General features: G+C 37.3%; 1 protein-coding gene across 2 annotated transcripts in view; it reads left to right on the forward strand.

Moving 5' to 3' along the window:
* Nucleotides 1-17,714, forward strand: part of ANKRD20A1 (ankyrin repeat domain 20 family member A1) — a 59,530-nt gene extending 41,816 nt beyond the window's left edge. For both annotated transcript variants that reach the window (XM_033209061.1, XM_033208987.1), the window contains exons 16-21: nt 97-246; nt 5,028-5,140; nt 7,148-7,277; nt 14,638-14,919; nt 15,525-15,736; nt 17,082-17,714. In XM_033209061.1, coding sequence (XP_033064952.1) covers nt 97-246; nt 5,028-5,140; nt 7,148-7,277; nt 14,638-14,919; nt 15,525-15,736; nt 17,082-17,208 — 1,014 coding nt within the window. In that variant the 3' untranslated portion in view covers nt 17,209-17,714. The remainder of the gene's footprint in view (nt 1-96; nt 247-5,027; nt 5,141-7,147; nt 7,278-14,637; nt 14,920-15,524; nt 15,737-17,081) is intronic.
* Nucleotides 17,715-21,025: the final 3,311 nt, after the last annotated feature.

Below are 21,025 nucleotides of genomic sequence, written 5' to 3' on the forward strand. Positions count from 1 at the left end.
GATAATTTTCAAAGTAGGTACGTTAGAGTTAAATAGTATTAACATAATTTAATAATAAGGCAATTAATAAAATCAGTAACCAAAATATTTTATCAGGTGGTTGTGAGACAACTTCAACAAGAAGTAGCTGATTCCCTTAAAAAATTAACTATGTTAGAGTCTCCACTGGAAGGTACATCACGTTGTCACATTAATTTGCATGAGACACAGGCCTCAAAGAAGAAATTATTTCAAGTGGAAAGTCAAGTATGTATGAAATTTAACATGTCAACACAGTTATTCTGTAGCTGGTTGAATTATATAACATGTTTTAGGATACTAATTTTGGCAGAAGCTTTTGTATTTTAATTATAATTAATTATTTCCATTTTACTATCTTTATAATGTATTTTTTTTGTATTGTGATTTTCATTCTACCATTTTGAAAAACCATTGTATACCTCTTCTCTTGCAACATGTACCCTTGGAAATGTTGAGAATTATACATCATTCCTCACAGAAAACTGACTTTTCTCCTGTTAAACAGTATTTTAAAGTATTTTTTGTGTTGCTCTGATGAGGCACGCCAGATTAAATCTGAGGAGAATATTTAATGGAATGTTCCAGAAAATTGTCTTATTTCCTCACTTTTGTGAATGGACACAGAATCTGTGTCTATTTATTTCACAGATTCTAGGTTAACTTGTACAGAAAGGCCACTATACTATTCTTTGAAATGTACGTGTTTTAGGTTAATTTACAAACTATTTGAAAAGTTAGGCATTTTCTTTATTTATCTATTGTTTAAAATATACTATAAAACTGTAGAAATATTTAGATTTGATATAGTATGTACATCAAAAATTGAGAGTTGAGAAAATTATCATGGTCCTGCCATTAGATTTTGAAAACAGTTTCACTGATATAATTCACATATCAGATGGTTCAACCATTTAAAATGTGCAACTCAGTATTATTAGTATATTCACAGCATTTTCATCACCCTGAAAAGCAACCCCATATCTCCTAGGCATGACGGCAACCTTCCTCCATGACTCTTCACCTACCCCTGTTATAGGCAACCACCATCTACTTTTGTCTCCATAGGTTGGCCTGTTCTGTGTATTTTATATACATAGAGTTATACAATCTGTAGTCCTTTGTGACTGGCTTTTTCACTTAGCATAATATTTTCAGAATTCATGCATGTTTTAGCACACATTGGTAGTTTATTTCTTCTTATAGTTAAGTGATATTCTATTGCATGACTATACTGGTTTTCCATTCATTCATCAGTTGATGGATCTTTAGGTTAGTTTCCACTTTTTAGCGATTATGAAAAGTGCTGCTGTGAGCATTCACTTACAGGTTATTATGTGGACATGTGATTTCATTTTCCTGCCATTGAACTTTATCCTCAGAGTTAATTGGACAGATTTCAGCACTTGTCTTGCTCATGCTATCCTTTCTGCCTTTTCAGTTTCTGTTCATCTAGCCTCATTCATTCAGACCTGGCAGACGATTTTTTTGTTTCATGAAGCTTTCTATGACTGTTCTGACTCTCATTGACCTATGTGTTGGCAATTGTTGTCTAGTCTATGCAGAAAAACTTAGTCCTTAATTTTACATGGCTTTTTTTATGGAAGATAATTTTGTCTCATTATAAATGTGCTTAATGGGGGAATAATATATAATATGTATGCTACCTATCCTTGCATAAATTGAAACTATTTTAGCTTAGAAGATTTTAGCATACAATTAAGTACTTTATACCATACCAATTATTTCTTCTTTGAGACCTTGACAAAGTAAGGTTTATATTCTAAATGTATTTTTAGCAATTAAATATCAAATCTAAACCAATGAGTCTAATAGAGGAGAATCGTTCAATCCCATGTTTATGTTTTTCTCACTATGAAAAGGAATCTAAATTGGCCTTTTTTCACTCTGCAGCCAGAGCTGTATTTCTGGACTGCTACCAGTTTGTCAGCTGAACAGTTCTGGCTGCAGCTTGTCTGAGGAACGATAGCACAGCCCCTCAATCTGAGTGCTCAGCAGACGGCTTGTGAAGGCAGCACCACAGCAACAGTTGCTCAGAAGGAACTGATTCAGGAACCTCGATTTAGCAATAGAGCCTAGGGTTTTTCAGCTCAATGTCTTTAGCCTGTCTCTGCTGGTCGTGTCAGTTATGTACTATTCAGTCCAGGAGGTGCTATTTACATTGTAGTACATACATAGTCATTGCCTACTGAGTCATACAGATAGAAAAGTCAGTTATAAATTTTATGCCCCCATTTGCTGCAGCTCTCAGTGGTGAGAAGAATGACTGAGTGCAGCTATAGGAGACTACTTCCATTGGCATGCCGCCTGCCTAACATACACAATTTTGTTAAGATATACAAACAGAATTATTATGCTAATAGCAACTATTTTATGTAGCTCACTATGTTCCACGTACTCTTCTAAGGGCTTCATGTTAGTCCCCAGTTAAACACCTGGTTGGGGGAGGTGACTCATGCCAGTAATCCTAGCATTTTAGAAGGCTGAGGCAGGAGGATCACTTGAGCCCAGGAGTTTGAGACCAGCCAGAGCAATATAGTGAGACCCTCTCTACAAAAAATAAATAAATAAATAAAACACTTACTGAGGCATGGTGGTGCATGCCTGTAGTCCCAGCTACAATGGGAGGCTGTGGTAGGAGGGTCACTTGAACTTGAAATATTGGGACTGCAGTGAGCGGTGATCAAGCCTCCGCACTCCAGCCTGGGTAACAGAGCGAGACTCTGTCTCATAAGTAAAACGTTTTGTATAGATTCCCATAGAATTGAGTTAAACATCAGGCGTAGAATTATTAGCCACTTGATGTCTGCCTTGAGTGTAAAACATGTAATAAGGGGCAGCTTTAAACCATCTCAATCAATAGCCTCTAACTTCTCAAGAAGGTTCTTATTTCAATAATTTCTAAGCAAGACACTACTAGGATTAAGACATTTGGTGGATACCAACCATTTTGAGATGACGAATCTCAATTGGGAAGTAGGGAGACCTCTAGTTGACTGGAGCTGCCAATGATATAGTTGCGTGTCTCCCCGAAAGAAACTTTAGAACAAGACTTTCATCATGCCATAACTCTAAGGAAAAGGAAATTCTTTAAAAGAAAACAAAGGCAACCAACTGATAATCTGATTCTCATGTGAAAGTTTTCATTATAAAAGAAAACAAGGTCTGGGTGCCGTGGTTCATGTCTGTAATCCCAACACTTTGGGAGGCTGGGGTGGGTGGGTTACCTGAGGTCAAGAGTTCAAAAACAGCTTGGCCAACATGGTGAAACCATGTCTCTACTGAAAATACAAAAATCAGCCAGGTGTGGTGGTGTGCGCCTGTAGTCCCAGCTATTTGGGAGGCTGAGGCAGAAGAATCACTTGGACTCAGGAGGTGGAAGTTGCAGAAAGCCAAGATGGCACCACTGCACTCCAGCCTGGATGACACAGTGTGACTTCATATCAACAAAAAATGAAAAACAAAGAAAATCAATGTATACTAGTCCAAAAAAGAAGAAAGAAAGAAAAAAAGGACAAAGTATACTGGTCAGTATCCTAACAGTGAGATAGTCCCTCTTTGAGATTAGAAAATAACAGTATACTCAAAGTAGCATCAGTAAGAACCAATGTAAAATAGACAAGATTCACTATCTACAAAAGTAATCTGCACCAAGTAGCAATGTATGAGTGTGTGGTTGAGAATATTGTCTATAATAGGTGTACTAGAAGGAAGAGGCCTCAAGAGAAAGGTCAGAGCTGGAAATGTAGATTAGGGAATCTAGGTCAAAGTTTTGAGATTTTTCAGTCTCAAGAGAACTTAAAAAGTGAAATAACAGCCGGGTGTGGTGTCTCATGCCTTTAATCCCAGCACTTTGGAGGCCAAGGCAGGCAGATCATGAGGTCAGGAGTTCAAGACCAGTCTAGCCAACATAGTGAGATCCTGTCTCTACTAAAAATACAAAAAATTAGCCAGGTATGGTACCACATGCCTGTAATCCTAGCTACTTGGGAGGCTGAGGTAGGAGAATCACTTGAACCTTGAACTCAGGAGGTGGAGGTTGCAGTGAGCCGAGATTGTGCCACTGCACTCCAGGCTGGGTGACAGTGGGAGAGTCCATCTCAAAACAAAAAACAAAAACAAAACAAAACAAAAACCAGAAAGGAGTAGAGCTGAACAACACAGGTTGCTGCATTTGGAAATGAAGTGGGATCAGAGGAGCAGAGGTAGCATTTGGTCACTGCTTGCAGTTGCTGCTGAGTAAAGCAGAATAAAGTCCTTGATGACCCTTGGAGTTTCTTATTGGAATTATTAAAAATCAGATTTCAGTATAAAAAACACAATAAGTGATGAAAAATAGATTTCTGGATGAGACCATATGTCATAGAGTCCAATGGAAGGGGAGAAACAGGGTAATAGAAAAGCCACAAAAAGTAGACAAAGGTTGTGTTTTTGTTTACTACAGAAAAAATAAACTTTATTTAAAGAGAAGTGGTTAAGAGAAAGGGAAAACCTGAAACCTATGGGTGAATACTTAGAATGACAGTATTTAGCTCAGCCTGAGACAGATGAGGATCAAAATGTAATGGGAACTAGATAAGAGTTTTCTAAAAATCGTGTTAGTAGGACGTAATTTAAGAAAACTTGGAATATCTTAAATATTAATGACAATGTTTCTAGAGTATCTTTAAAAACTGAATGTAAATATATAACTACTCTTTTTTTTTTTTAACTAACCCTTGGTATTTTATGTGTAAAAACCCTCATTTGTAACAAAGATTTTTGGCAGTTTAAATTTCAGAAAAGATAATGATGAAAGTATGAATCATTTTTAGCAGTATTAAGGAAAGTGACTATTTTTGAAATCTGCCCTTACTGGCATCAGGTTTATAAAACGCACTTTATACACCTGCCTAAATAAGTATTACTCATCCACTTATGAGAAATATATTTGAGATAAAAGAGGGTCTCTAGATTTTACAAAAATAATTTTAAACACTTTCTTTAAGACTGAAGAAAAAAATGGAGAATTAAGAAAACTTTTTGAGTTAATATCATCACTGGAATGTAATGTGAATCGAATAAGAAAGAAAAATCATGAATTAGAACAAGAGGCAACTGGGTAAGGTTTTCATATTGTAGAACATGTTAACCATTTATTAATTGATTTGACTCTAATTTTACTTGACTAAAGCCTAAATACAAATTCATTTTATGTTTGTATTTTCATAATTAAACGAATTCTATTTTGAAATGTATTTCACAAGCTCACAACACGACTTTATAGGCATCTACATCGTGGGGGCGGGAGTCAGCTGAGCTGCTGGGGCAAGGTGAAAGTTTTCTGAATGCCAAAATATTATACTTTTCTTTTTTTTTCTTTTTTTTTGGTGGGGGACAGAGTCTGGCTCTGTCTCCCAGACTGGAGTGCAATGGCCTGATCTCGGCTCACTGTAACCTATGCCTCCAAGCAATTCTCCTGCCTCAGTTTCCTGAGTTGCTGGGATTACAGGTGTGTGCCACCATGTCTGGCTAATTTTTGTATTTTTAGTAGAGACAGGGTTTTGTCAAGTTGGTCAGGCTGGTCTCGAACTCCTGACCTCGTGAGCTGCCCGCCGCAGCCTCCCAAAGTGACGTGAGCCACCGCACCTGGCCACTTACTCCTTAATGATTTTGAAAACAATGACAAAGCCTTGGACATATAATGTCAAGTACACTCTTCATTATCTAGCTTGAATTTTGATTTCTGAAGATATTTTTGTTGTCTGTGGTCATTTTTTCTTCCCTTTGTAGTATCCTCTGCTGCATTCAAATTCTTTAAAGAAGACCTATTTGTGTCTTTCTTTAACATCAAAATTTATCTTGATATGTAGCTTATATTTTGTTTCTGCTTCTTTCTTTTTCTTTTAGATATAAAACATATCGTGGAAGTTTACTCATTTTACACGGTACCTCCGCTGCATACATGAAGTATGCATGTTATAAAACTTCTGTTTTACATAAATAAATTTCATATGTATATAAATATATGTAAAACTTAAAGAAAAAGGAAAGTAAGCATTCACGTTTTGATCACAGATTTTTTTTTTAATGGAATGTGTCTTTGAAGCCCTGAACACAGCTACTTCTCTATTTATTTACTGAGCACTTAAGTTTGTTTTTGATTCTAATCAACATTTTTCTATCATTGCCATTCTCTACATGGTTTTGTATCTCTTTCGTTTTGTTGACATTATGTCAGCAAAAATCTCTAGATCTCTTCTTCAAAGTCTTTAAATCATCACACATCTCTCTGCCCCTTTCCTTTTTTCTAAAACTGCCCATTTCCTTTTTCTCCTCAACTCAGATACTAAAGATGTTTTCTTCTCTTTTTCTACATTGAATGATCTCCTTGATGCTTTCTGTGCGTACATTTTTTTCTTATTATAGACTGTGGTCAATGGGTATCAAAATGTATTTTTGTGTCTTTTTCAAACAGATGTGTTTTACTTTTTTATCTTGGTTACTCATCTCTGGGTTATGGCTTATATTTAGTAATAGGTTATTTTACTTAGCATACCAACATGGATATGAATAGTTTATTTACAAGAAGTGTAGTTAGGCCAGGTGTGGTGGCTCACACCTGTAATCCCAGCACTTTGGGAGGCCAAGGTGGGTGGATCATTAGAGATCAGTAGTTCAAGACCAGTTGAGCAGTGAAACCCCATCTGCTAAAAATACAAAATGAACCAGGCATGGTAGTACACGGCTGTAATCCCAGTTACTTGGGAGGCTGAGACAGGTGAATCACTTGAATCCAGGAGGCAGAGGTTGCAGTGAGCCGAGATCACACCATTGCACGTCGCCCTGGGTCACAAGAGTGAAATTCCATCTCAAAACAAAACAAAACAAAATGTATGGTTATAATATCACTTTACCTGCCATATATGCCATAAATTGTTCTTCATATTATTTATCTAAGATTGTAATTTCATATAGAATGCTTTCAAACTATGTTCAGTTGAAACTGAAAGGATCATAGTTTATAGATTTGTTTCTTTGATATGCCATAACATAACATCTTTTTAAACAATTATTAAATATTTACTCTTAAAAATACTTGACTTACTAATTATGTACATTTTTGCAGATATAAGAAACTCCTGGAAAGGACAATAAATATGTTATATGAATTTGGAAATGAAGACTTTGGTTTCCATGGAGACTTAAAAACAGATAAACTGAAAATGGATATTCTGATTAAGAAGATAAACCATAAGGTAATATTTTTTTTAAAAAATTATTTTATCTTAAGGTCTAGATTACCTGAGGAAGGCGTGCAGGTTTGTTACGTAGGTAAACGTGTGCCATGCCATGATGGTTTGCTGCACCTATCAATCCATCACCTAGATATTAAGCCCCGCAGGCATTAGCTATTGATCTTGATGCTCTCCCCCCTGACCCCCAACAGGCCCCAGTGTTTGTTGTTCCCCTCCCTGAGTCCATGTGTTCTCATTGTTCAGCTCCCACTTAAAAGTGAGAAGATGTAGTGTTTGTTTTTTTGTTCCTGCATTAGCTTGCAGAGGATAACAGCTCCAAGTTCATCCATGTCCCTGCAAAGAGCATGATCTCATTCGTTGGTATGGCCCCCTAGTATTCCATGGTGTATATATACCACATTTTCTTTATCCCGTCTATCACTGATGGACATCTGGGTTGATTCCATGTCTTTACTGTTGTGAACAGTGCTGTAGTGAACATACAAATGCATGTATCTTTATAATAGAATAATTTATATTCCAACATATGGTAATTTTAAATCAGTTTTGGGATTAAAAATCACATAATTTGGGAAATATTAATAATGGAAAAACCCAAATTCTGCCAAAATATGTTGAGAAAATAGAGGACAAATATATCTTTTCAGATATTAAATGCATCAGGCTCTTAATTAATCTTCCCCAGAACTGGGAAGACCTAGAAGGGGAGAGATTGGGCTACATTAATGAGGGCCATTTCAATCTTTTGGCCCTGCAGCAGCCATTTCAAAATATGTCAAAAATACGTTTAGGGGTTAAATATTTTGATTTCCTTCAGCTTCTTTTCTCTGTGATGCTGGACCAGAATCAGGTTAGAAAGTAAGCCACATTATAAGAGTTAATAAAACCCATCTGATGAGATTTTATAGTTTGAAGCATATGATTCCCAGACCCTTTGGATAGAAATTGGAGCCAAAGAAAACAAGTTCGTATTCCTCAATATAAATCTCTCAGCACTTTAAGCAGTGAAAGAAACATTTTTCATTTAATTTTACTGACTTGTTACTAATGAAAAGAATAGTTTTTAAAACATAAATATTTCTTTCTATAAAAAGGACATGCTGTTGATTCTCTTAGGCCTTGACCTCTGGCCAGTGATCTGAAACCAAGTAACGTCTGTCTCCAGATCACTAGTACGGAAATCACTAGTACCAAATTAATTTGGGGTGGAGGATAACAGGTTTATTGAGAAATAATGGACACACCATGCAATTCACCAATCATCATATACAAGTCATTGACTTTCATATTTTGAGAGAGTTATGCAATCCTCGTTACAATCAATTTTAGAACATTTTCATCACCCTAAAAACAAACCCCACATTATTTAGCCATCTTCACTAGTTTCCCCTTCCTCCCTCAGCCCTAGGGAACCACCCACCTTCTTTGTATAGATTTGCCTATAAGCCTCTGAAATAAAAAGCAAGTGGTCTACAGTGACTGGCTTAGTTCACTTAGCATAATTTTTCATGCTGCATCTGTGCTGTAGCAGGTATTGATGCAGGGTTTTTGCTCCTTAGTTCAGCTAAATCTGGGTTCTTCTGTCATGACCAGGAAAAATTAAGCACGAAGACACATTGAAGGGTGAGGAGGACAGAATTTATTAAGTGAAAGAAAAGTGCTCAGCAAAGAGAGGGGTCCTGCAAACAGGTTTCCACCTCACAATTGAATACCTGGAGTACATGAGCTGAAGTGGTCAGGCTCCTCCCCTGCATAAGGCGGGAATTCCTGGTGACTCCTCCCCATCCCCCCAGTGCTTGTAGGCCTCCAGTCCTCTGCCGGCATGTCCAGGCAAGACAAGTCCAGGTTCCCTTATCTGCACATAACATCTGGTGTAAACGTTTGTGGGACTGCTTGAAGATTCTCCGGGGACACTTCTGTATCTGCCTATGCATTTTGCTGTCTCCTCCTAATACAGTATCAGTACCTAATTTCTTCTTATTGCTGAGTAATACTCCACTGTATGGATACATCAAACATTTTATTTATCCATTCGCCAGGTGATGAACCTTTGGGTTCTTTCCCACCCAAACGTGATGGACGCTTTGGTTGTTTCCACTTTTTGACTCCTATTAATAATGCTGCTGTAAACATTTATGTATGAGTTTTTGTGCTTGCATAGGTTTTTATTTTTCTGGAGTATATACTTATGACTGGAATTTCTGGATCATATGGTGACTTCATGCTTAACGTTTTGAGGAGCTGCCAGTTTGTTTTCCAAAGTGGCTGCACCACTTTACATTCCCAGCAGCATTGGAAAAGGGTTTTAATTTCTTTGCATTTTTTCCTAACACTTCCTCTTTTTTATTGAACAAAGATTTCATCCTGTCGTGTGAAGTGATACCACAGGTGGTTTTGATTTACATTTTCCTAATGACTAATTACATTAAGCATCTATTAATGTGCTTGTTATCCATCTTTATATCTTCTTTGCAGAAATATCTATTCAAAATCTTTGCCCATTTTTTAAATTGGGTTATCTTGTTATTTATGAATTGCAGACATTCTTTATATGTCCTATATGTGTAAGTCCCTTATCCGATATACGCTTCTCAAATACTTTCTTCTACTCAGTGTCTTACCTTTTCACTTCTTGATATTGTCTTCTCAGGCACAGCAGTTTTCAATTTTGAAGTCCAGTGAATCCATTTTTCCTTTGGAGTCATAGCTAAGAAAACACTACGAAATGCAGTCACAGAGATTTATGCCAGGGTTTTCTTCTGAGGGTTTTATAGTTTTAGCTGTTACAGTGAACTGTTTTGAGTTAATTTTTAAATAAGATATTTGGTCCAGCTTTATTTATTTTTTGCATATAGATACCCAGTTTTCCCAGCACCATTTGTTGAAAAGACTATTCTTTTCCCATTCTGTTCTTTTGTTAACCTTGTATAAAATCAATGGACTGTAAATGTGCAGGTTTATTTTTAGATTATCAACTCTTAGCTTGTTTATGTCTATTCTTATGCCAAGGCCAAATCAAATTTAATGAGGAGTTTTTTTCCATCATATTGCATATTACCAGATGTCTTATGTCATAATAAAAAATAAATTTAGTGGAATATCTTTAACTTCACCTTTTGTGTCTCAAAGACATCTCTGGCCACTTTATACCTTACTTACTCTAAGACATGATGGGAAGTCAGCCTTACAAGACACACTTGATTTCTTTTTTTCTCCATTCCAAACTTCTAGTCTCTTTTCCATTGCCTCACTCTATAGTTATATTTGCGGAAAGTTTTGATCACAGGATCGGCTGACATAGTCTAATATTTAGTGCATTATGTTTTGTTAATTCGTTGTACTTCATGGAATCTTCCATAGATGTCTACCACCAGGAAGGAGAAGTTTAAGTCTGAGTTGCCAGCTTTCCTCAGTGGAAATCAAGTGAAGTCATCATCTTTCAGTTCTCAGATCCTCTTTCCACCTGGTTCTCTTGGGTTGCACTGTGGCTAATACTTTTCTTGGTGCCAATCTTGCATTTTCAGAAACCACAGTTCCCTGTATTGACCTCCTTTTACTGAAACAGAGATGCACAGCTCTGCTTTCTAGCTCAGTAGATGATTCTTGGAATATAAAGTTTAATTCATTCCAAGAAAAAGTCTTAGGAGTGCAGCACTTCAACATCAGGTAATGTTCAGGCAATTTATCAGAGACACATAGTAGATTAGTATTTTGACTTTCAAAATTTCAGAGCCAAGTTGTGTGCTATAGAGATGCATTGTGGCATAACATAGAGATGGGATGGTCTTAACTTCTCCATACAAACAAGCTTGAAGTAAGGTGAAGGAGAAATTGCATTTGATGTCTTAGCACTCAAAGCACACTGTTTATTTTACTTCTTTGAGGACGAAAAATCATTCCATAATGTTCTCCTTATTTCCTCACTGAGAAAAGGAAAATGAAAATTGAACACTAGATGGATTAATAAATACTCAAAGCTTCTTCTTTTAGAATTTTAGTTCATTGAAATCAGGTAAATGTCTGATTTTGGTCATGTAACCAAGTATTTCTAGTTGTTTCTCAAATCATATGTCTTCTTGCTTCCCAGTCTGGTTTCCTACCTTGAGGGGAAATTGTAAGGAGACACCCTTGCCTTGTTATCAGAGCTCATAATTGAAGGGGGTTTTAGGAAAAGTTCCTCCTCAGCAGCTTATGTCTCGCTCCTGGTTATCTGCTGCTTCTCAGTAATGTTTGCCATCAATGAATGAATCTCAACATTTATTAGATCCTACTTTAAAGGAGACTCTTTGCTGCTACATCAGTTATGTTTCCTGTTTTCTCTTTTAAACTTTATTTTTCTGACGATTACCCAGAGTTTTGTGGCTTAAAAGAAAAACATTTCGTTTGTTTATGAACCTGTGGTTTAGAAAAAGCTTGGCCAGGAGAGCTTGTCTCTGCTCCCCTCAGCGTCTCTAGGAACAGCTGATCATTTGGGGAAATGGAATCATCTGAAGCTTTGCTCACCCATGTGTTTGATGGTTGATGCTGGCCGTTGGCTGGAGCCTTGGTTGGGGCAGGCAGCATGAACACTGACACTGGCACTGCCAGGCTGTCTTTGTGGCCTGATCTCTCTCACAATCTGGGGGCTGAGTTCCAAGGGAAAGCAGTCTGAGACAGGGAAGCCACATGGCATTCCTTTTACTGCATTCTATTCATTAGAAGGAAGTCAATAAGGTTGGCCCATATTCTGTTTTTAAATGGGATGAATATAGCCTCACTTTTGTTTTAATTGACACATATATATACATAATTATGGGCCATGGAGTGACATTTTGATACATGTATATAGTGTGTAATGATCAAACTAACTAGTACATTTACTACTTCAACCATTTTTCATTTCTTTGAATTATGAACATTCAAAATCTTCTGGCTTTTTAAAAACATACTATAAATCATAGTCAGCCATATTCACGCCACAATACCACAGGACACCGGAACTCATTCCTCTTATCTAACTGTAATTCTCTATCCATTAACCAGCCTCCCCTCTCCTACTTCTGTGAGCTTTTTTGTTGTTTTTAAGAGACAGGACCTTGCTAGTGTAGTCTGGGCTCTGGGCAACTGTAGTCATCCAGATTGGAGACAGTGGTTTGATCATAGTTCACTGTAGCCTCAAACTCTTGGGCTCACATGATCCTCACACCTCAGCCTCCCGAGCAGCTGGGATTATGGGCATGCAGCACTGCACCTGTCTAATTTTTGACTTTGTAGAGATGTCTCCCTATGTTGTCCAGGGTGCTCTGGAACTTTCAGCCTCACTTGATTCTCCTGCCTTGGTCTTTTAAAGTGCGAAGAAATAACAGGCATCAGCCATGTTGCCCAGCCCTCAGTTTTTCTTCAGCTCCCACACATGAGTGAGAATGTGCAGTATTTATCTGCACTTAACATAACATCCCTCAGACTGATCCACATGGCCACAAATAACAGGATTTAATTCCTTTATGTAGTGAATAGTATTCCATTGTGTATGTGTACCACAGTTTTTTGTCCATTCATTTGGTGATGGACATATAGGTTGATTTGATACATTAGCTGTTGTGAATAGTGCTACAATAAACATGTGACGACAGGTATCCTTGTGATCTATTGTTTTCTTTTTTCTGTTGCCTGAATACCCAGTAGTGGGGTTGCTGGGTCCTTGGGCAGTTCCATTATTAGATTTGTGAGAAAAACTCGTGTTGTTTTCTGTAGTGGCTGCACTAATTTACCTCCCCACCAACAGCATGTAAGAGTTTCCTGTTCTCTGGAGCCTCACCAGCATTTGTTATTTTTATATCTTTTCAATGATAGCAATGTATTCAAATTGAAGCAAGATTATATGACGTTGTAGATTTGATTTGTATTTCCCTGAGGATTAGTGATACTGAGCATTTTTAAATTTATTTATTGGCTATTTGTATTTCTTTTTTCTAAAAAAACAGTATAGTCAGATATTTTGTTCGATTTTGAACTCAAAATTTTTTAACAGTCAAGTTGTTTGAGTTTCTTGTATATTTTAGATATTAGTCCCTTATTAGATGAGTAGTTGACAATATTTTCTCCCACTCTACAGGTTTTCTCTTCACTCAGTTGTTTGCTGGCCGGAAGCTCTTTAGCTCAATGTAGTACCATTGGTCTATCATTTGTTTTTTCCTATGCCTGATGTCTTACCCATAAAAATCTTTGTGCAGACTAATGTCCTCAAGCATTTTCCCTATATTTACTTACAGTAGTTTGATAATTTGGGGCCTTACATTTCAGTCTTCAATTGATTATGAGTTTCTTTTGTTATATGGTGTTACAGAGGAAGCTAGTATCATTCTTCCCCATATGGATATTTAGTTTTCCCAGTGCCATTCATTTGAAGAGACTGTCCTTTCCCCAGTGTATGTTCTTGGCACCTTAGTCCAAAATCAGTTGGCTTTAAATATGTGGATTTATTTCTGGGTGCTGTATTCTATGGCCTTTACCCCAAGAATCATTACTTCTTAAAATGCAATTCAAATTGTCATGAAACATTTGCAGTCTAAGGAAAGGCTTATGGCCTCAGAATCCTTATTTACAAGATTCATTATTTTGTGTCTTTTTGAAATATGGTCTTTGTCTGTCATCCAGGCAGAAGTGCAGTGGTGTGGTCATAATTCACTGCAGCCCTGAACTCTGGGTACAAGCCATTCTTTTCCCTCGGTCTCCCAACTAGCTGGCTCTACATGCATGAGCCACCATGCCCAGCTAATTAAAAAAATATATACACACACACACACACACATATATATAGACATTGGAGTATCACTATGTTGCTCTGGCTGATCTCAAATTCCTGGCCTCCAGTGATCTTTCTGCCACAGCCTCCTAAAGTGCTGGGATTACCGGCATGAGCCACAATCCCTAGTATAGAGTATTAAATTACTTTCAATGTCTTATTCCCAGAGTCATTTATTGACTGTGGCCTAAATCACCCAAAATGATATGTCTGACACTATTTTGACATATTATGGGGAGTGAGGATGAGGGAGGGGGTTAGACAGTTTTCACTGAGAGATCACTTAGTGCCAATGAAGGAGGAACAGAAATGTATTATCAGGAAAATAAAAGTCAGATGAAGTGCAAAAGTTCTCTGGAAAGATGATGACAGTAAAGCATATACTTTTGTGACTCATGGTAGCTTTAACTTTGCTCTTAAAATTCTGAGTAATTTAAGGCTTTACATTTGAAGAATCTACTGTGTTACAGATAACATTTTATTGCAAGTAAATACTTTTCAAAATTTACTATTGGTTTTGTATTAGATTATTCTTAGCCTACTTCATTATCAAACTATATTATTTCATTCATACAGTTTGATGATCTTATGGCAGAGAAGGAAGCTGTATCTTCAGAATGTGTCAATTTGGTGAAAGACAATGAAGTTCTTCAACAGGAGTTATTATCTATGAAAAAAGTACAACAGGAATGTGAAAAACTTGAGGAGGATAAAAAGATGTTGAAAGAACAAATATTAAATCTTAAGACCCATATGGAAAACAATATGGTAGAACTTGGCATAGTACAAGAATATAAATCGGAGCTAGATGAAAAGGCAATGAAGGCAATAGAAAAATCAGAAAAAATCCATTTACAGGTTAGTTTTTTAAATCAGATAGGTTTATCTGTAATGTGCTTTCATTCATTTCACTGCAAACTGTGTTTTGGATATGTATATATCGTGTTTCTTCTGCCTCTCTTGTAACAATTTGCTTTGTAGAGTTCTAGAAAAAAATGGCATCTGTTTTTTATTTTAAATACTTAAATTTCCATTATCATTATAACAAGATCAATCTTTCAGAGTAATGATTCTCACTATGAAGTCATTTGATGGTTAAGACCAGTTGGCATAAGAAAAAATTGTGATTTAGAAATTATGTGATACTTTTGAATTAGTCTTAAGCTACATTGTTCTATGATCACTTTTTAAAATTATGAATGGATTCTATTACTTTTTGTATGACCAGATTACATTAACAGTAACATAATTATGATTTCAAATTTGTATAAATCAGCCTTAATTCTGAATTCAGTTATTAGTGTTCTTGATATTGCTGATAAATATATTAAGCTTCCGCCTCTTTTTTTTTTTTAACATATTCAAAATTGCTCTTTGAATCACTGACTCAAAATGAAAGGCACAAAACATATGGTAATTAGGTTATAATTGTCTTAAAAGTGTATTCTTTTCATTCATTTTAGACACAAGCACAGTATGAAAAACAATTGGAGCAGTTAAGCAAGGATAACATGGCTTCACTAAATAAGAAGGAACTCACACTTAAAGATGTGGAATGTAAATTCTCCAAAATGAAAACTGCTTATGAAAAGGTTACAACCGAATTAGAAGAATATAAGGAAGCCTTTGCAGCAGCATTGAAAGCTAGCAATTCCATGTCAAAAAAAATAATGAAGTAAGTCAAAACATACACTCGTAGGAAATGAATTAAGCTCATTAATTTGTTTTGAAAACATAATTTTTAGTGAGATGGCTTCAGGAGATTAGTAGGAAGTGAACGCTAATTTGATAATGTAATTTTGGAAAATAATGTTAGTAAATAATCTTACCTTTAAAATGTTAGTCAAGGATAATTTTTGTCCCATTTCTTTTTTTTTTTTTTTTGCTTTTGTATGACTTTTTTCCCCTGAAAAATCTCATGTAGTTAATCTGATCTGTTAGTTTTTGTCACTAAGTATTTTTGAAGCTTTATAATTCATAAAGTGATCTTGTTATAAAATTACTTGTCAGAGTTTCCCTAAATAGAAAGATTAATGAGTTTAATTTGTTTTTCAGTAGATCACAACCTACACCCAAAGTGTTGAGTGGTACTGCTACTCTGGGCACAATCATTTTTAATTGTGATTTTTTGTATTTTCAATAGAGGGTGTCTCAAGAAAGACTATTTGTGTAACAATTTCAAGGTGTTACAGAAAGGCATCCTTGTGAAATGAATGATTATCAAGGAATTTAAAGAAGTGTAATTCACAAAGTGGTTAAAAAATAGCACCTTGTTCAGCCTGAAGATTTGTGTGGAAGGCAGAGAGAACAAGCCTCCCTCTCCAGTGCCTTGGTCACACTGCTGGGGGCTAATTGCCTTCAGAGCTGCTTTAGTTCTTTTTATCCCCAACCACACCATCTAGTTCTCCCCCAGGAGCTGTTCCTCTGAGTTCTTCCTCAGTGCCAAATGCTTAATTGTTCCTAGATAATGGGTGAAATGTGCAAGGGTGAAACCTAAAATTTCTTTACTAAACACAGCTATTCCTAGATTTTTGTGTGTGTTCATTTTAGTTTTCTTAACCTACATTAAGGAGTACAACATGATGTTTGATATACTTATTCCCAGTCAAGTTGTTCTTATACTCAAGCAAATCAACATATTCATTTTCCTGCATAGTTACCCTTTAAATACAAGTATTTCTAATGGAATCTTTAGAATCTCACAAGTGGAGCCATTTTAGAAGGCAGCAAATTTCACCTGGTGAGCCGTGTGCATCACTGACAGCCGTTTCTCTCCCCTGTCTACTTTGTTTGAACTGCTTGTTCAGTATAAATTACCTTAGAAACATAAGTGCTTCTTTAGAATGATTTTAAAATTATAATTGCTTACAACAGGTATGCTGTCACACATCTAAGGTGTGAAAACACCATTTAGTGGGTACTGGTTTACTCTCAAGGCAACGTTTTTAAAAACTGCAAGTCATTAAGAATTATTTAAGGAAAAATGAAATACTAAGCATTTGTCTTTGCTATCTTTACAGATCAAATGAGAAAATAGCAATGATCAGCACCAATCTCCTTATGGAGAAAGAGTGCATGAAAAATTTTCTCAGCACTCTTCCTACAAGACGAGACCCAGAGTCACCTTGTGTTAGAAATCTTAACTAGTATAGGACTCAACAGAAAATGTATTCCCCAAATGCCCGTCAGAATTCCTACTTCAAACCCAGACTTCAAATTACTACAAGAACTACTTGACTGAGGTTAGTTATATGACCATTTCTCTTTTGGCTTTCATTTCTCTAATATAATTCTTATTTGTAATTTGGTGAAATACTGAGTTGTTCTGTTGACTTATGCATGTTAAGTAAAGATCATAATTAGCTATGTTAACACAAAAAGGAAATGGGAACTTTACATTTTTTAATTCCCCGGAGCTCTCATTTTCAAGAGATACCAATTTGCTAACTTTATTCAATACATGTGACTAAACTGACACATTTAAAATGTCTTTAAAAGCTGCATTTAAGTTAGGTTTTAGAAATTGCATGTTATTGCCTGATAACTGATGATATACCTTGAGATGCTTTGGCTTACTCTCTAATTAATTCTAGTTCAGTTGTGGTGCACACTACCACCCTTTTTTTTTTTTTTTCTTTTTTTTCAATACAGTGTCTCACTCTCTTGTCCAGGCTGGAGTGTCGTGGCACCATCTCGGCTCACTGCAACCTCCACCTCCCAGGTTCAAGTGATTTTCCTGCCTCAGCCTCCCAGTAGCTGAGACTACAGGCGCCCACCATTACACCCAGCTAATGTTTGTGTTTTTAGTAGAGAAAGGGTTTCACCCTATTCGCCAGGCTGTTCTTGAACTCCTGACCTTGTCATCTACCTGCCTCAGAGTCCCAAAATGCTTGGATTATAGGCATGAGCTACTGCGCCTAGCCCATGTCACTTTTAAAGTTTGTTTGCAGCAGACACCATGGTGACTCATGCCTGTAATCCCAGCACTTTTGGAGGCTGAGGCAGGGGTGTCACGAGGTCAGAAGTTCAAGACCAGCCTGGCCAAAATGGTGAAATCCCGTCTCTACTAAAAGTACAAAAAAAATTAGCCGGGTGGGGGGTGGGCACCTGTAATCTCAGCTACTAAGGAGTCTGAGGCAGAGAATTGCTTAAATCCAGGAGGCAGAGGTTGCAGTGAGTCGAGATCACACCACTGTACTCCAGCCTGGGTGACAGGGCAAGACTTCATCTTGAAAATAAAAACTTTTAAAAAAAGTTTATTTGCACCATCTCAACTCTTCCCACCCATAATCACAACTGAATGATTGGCATCCAAACACTTTCCCACATATGGATGTTTATTATTTAGTAGAATCCAATTTAATTGCCTTTTATGAATTAAACAAAACCCTAAAATGTTAATTTCCTTTTCTATGTTAAAAGCTTTGTGTTTGGCCAGGCGCGGTGGCTCAGACTTGTAGTCCCAAGGCCTACAAGTTTGGGAGGCTGAGACAGGTGGAACACCTGAGGTCAGGTGATTGAGACCAGCCTGGCCAACATGATGAAACCTGTCTCTATTAAAAATACGAAACAAGACACACCCTGAATAACATCCGATCAGATCGCAAAGCTGAGGCGCCCCGTTCTGGGATCACCAAGCCGAGGTACCCTGCTCCAGGGTACGCCCCGCTGCCTGGCGGTGCAACCTGGCCCCCCGGAAACAGCTCCTCCCCCAGACGTGTTGTGTGAAACCGAGGGAAGCCCGGGATGGCCAACGTCAGCGGGGACGACGTGACGCCAGGGATGGGGAGCAGAAGGAGGGAGTCCTGGAACAACAGGGGCCCGAAAACACTTAGGAGAAGAATCGAGCCCCAGACAGGGCTTGGAAGGGAGCTACGTTCCCGGGCCCGTGAAGTCAGCAGCTGAGTGTCCTTTTAAGCAGAAATGCTATGTTCCATGAATAAAATACATTGGAAGATAAAAAAAAAAAAAAACGAAAATTAGCAAGGCATGTTGGCAGGCATGTGTAATCTCAGATACTCGGGAGACTGAGGCAGGAGAATCACTTGAACCCAGGAGACAGAGGTTGCAGTAAGCCAAGATCATACCACTGCACTATAGCCTGGGTGATGGAGACTATCTAAAAAAAAAAAAAAAAAAAAAGTTTGTGCCTTTCTTTTTTTTTTTTTTTGAGTGGAGTCTCGCTCTGTCGCCCGGACTGGAGTGCAGTGGCCAGATCTCAGCTCACTGCAAGCTCCGCCTCCCGGTTTACACCATTCTCCTGCCTCAGCCTCCTGAGTAGCTGGGACTACAGGCGCCCGCCACCTCGCCCAGCTAGTTTTTGTATTTTTAGTAGAGACTGGGTTTCACTGTGTTAGCCAGGATGGTCTCGATCTCCTGACCTCGTGATCCGCCCATCTCGGCCTCCCAAAGTGCTGGGATTACAGGCTTGAGCCACCGCGCCCGGCCACCTTTCTTACATATAAGTATGTCCTCTGACTATAAAAATCCTGGAAGAAATCCTAGGAAAGGCTCTCCTGGATGTCATGCTTGTCAATTAATTTATGGCTAACTCCTCAAAAGCAACTACAAGAATAACAAAATTGACAAGTGTGATCTAATTAAGCTAAAGGGCTTCTGCACAGCATGAGAAACTGTCACTGGATTAAACAGACAGCCTAAATAATGGAAGAAAATATTCACAAACTATGGATACAGCAAATGCGTATTATCCAGAATCCATAAGAGACCTAAACAAATCAAGCGAAAAATAAATAACACCATTAAAACTGGGCAAAGGACGTGAACAGACACTTCTCAAAATAACACATGTAAGTGGCCAACAAACACATTAACAAATACTTCCCATTGCTAATCATCAGAGAATTGCCAAATAAAACATCAGTGAGATACCATCTCACACCAGTCAGAATGACTTTTGTTAACAAGTAAAACCATATACATAAATATATATATACACATACAAATATATATATATATGTTGGGGAGGCTGTGGAGGAAAGGAAACACTCACTGCTGGTAGCAATATCAATTAGTTCAGCTGCTATGGAAAGCAGTTTGGAAATTAAGTACTAAGAATGACCCCATTACTATACTAGGGGTATACCTAAAGGACAATAAATCATTGTAACATAAAGATGCGTGAACATGTGTGTTCATTGCAGCACTATTCAAAATAGCAAAGACGTGGAGTCAATCCAGGTGCATCCAAGGTAGATTGAAAATCCAAGCTAGATTGGAGAATTCCATATATACAATGGAATACTTTGCAGCCATGAAAAGAACAAAATCAGGTCCTTTACAGCAATGTGGATACGGCTGGAATCCACTACCCTAATCAAACTAACACAGAAACAGAAACCAAATATCTCCTGCTTTCACTCATGTGGGAGCTACACATTGGGTGCACATTATCATAAACATGGGAATAATAGACACTGAGAAATAAGAACAGGGAGGGACAGAGTGGGCCAGGGTTGAAAAATTACTTATTGGGTCGTATGCTCACTGCCTGTGTGATGGGTTCAATTGTACTCCAAATCTTGGCATGCCTCAACATACCTTTGGAGAAAACCTCCACAGGAACCACCTTAATTGAGAATACAAACTAGAAAAAAAAAAGAAAAAGAAAAATTTACCATAAAAAAGTTTAGTATAAGTAGAGAATAGAAATTTCTTTTTAAGATAAAATTTATTGGAGTAAAAAAATGGATTAAACTTTTATAAAGGACAGAGTTTTGCTAAAAATTTCAAAGGAATGCATTCGTTGTAAAAGATGACTTTAATTTTTTTTTTTCTCTTTTGAGACAGGGTCTCACTCTGTTACCAGTCTGGAGTGTAGTGGTGCAATATGGGCTCACTGCAACCTCCAACCCCTGGCTTCAAGCAATTTTCCTGCCTTAGCCTCCCAAGTAGCTGGGACTACAGGGTTGTGCCAACACGCCCAGCTGATTTTTGTATTTTT

The sequence above is a fragment of the Trachypithecus francoisi genome, unplaced genomic scaffold (assembly GCF_009764315.1).
Source record: "Trachypithecus francoisi isolate TF-2019V2 unplaced genomic scaffold, Tfra_2.0 Contig00260, whole genome shotgun sequence".
NCBI classification, from domain to species: Eukaryota; Metazoa; Chordata; class Mammalia; order Primates; family Cercopithecidae; genus Trachypithecus; species Trachypithecus francoisi.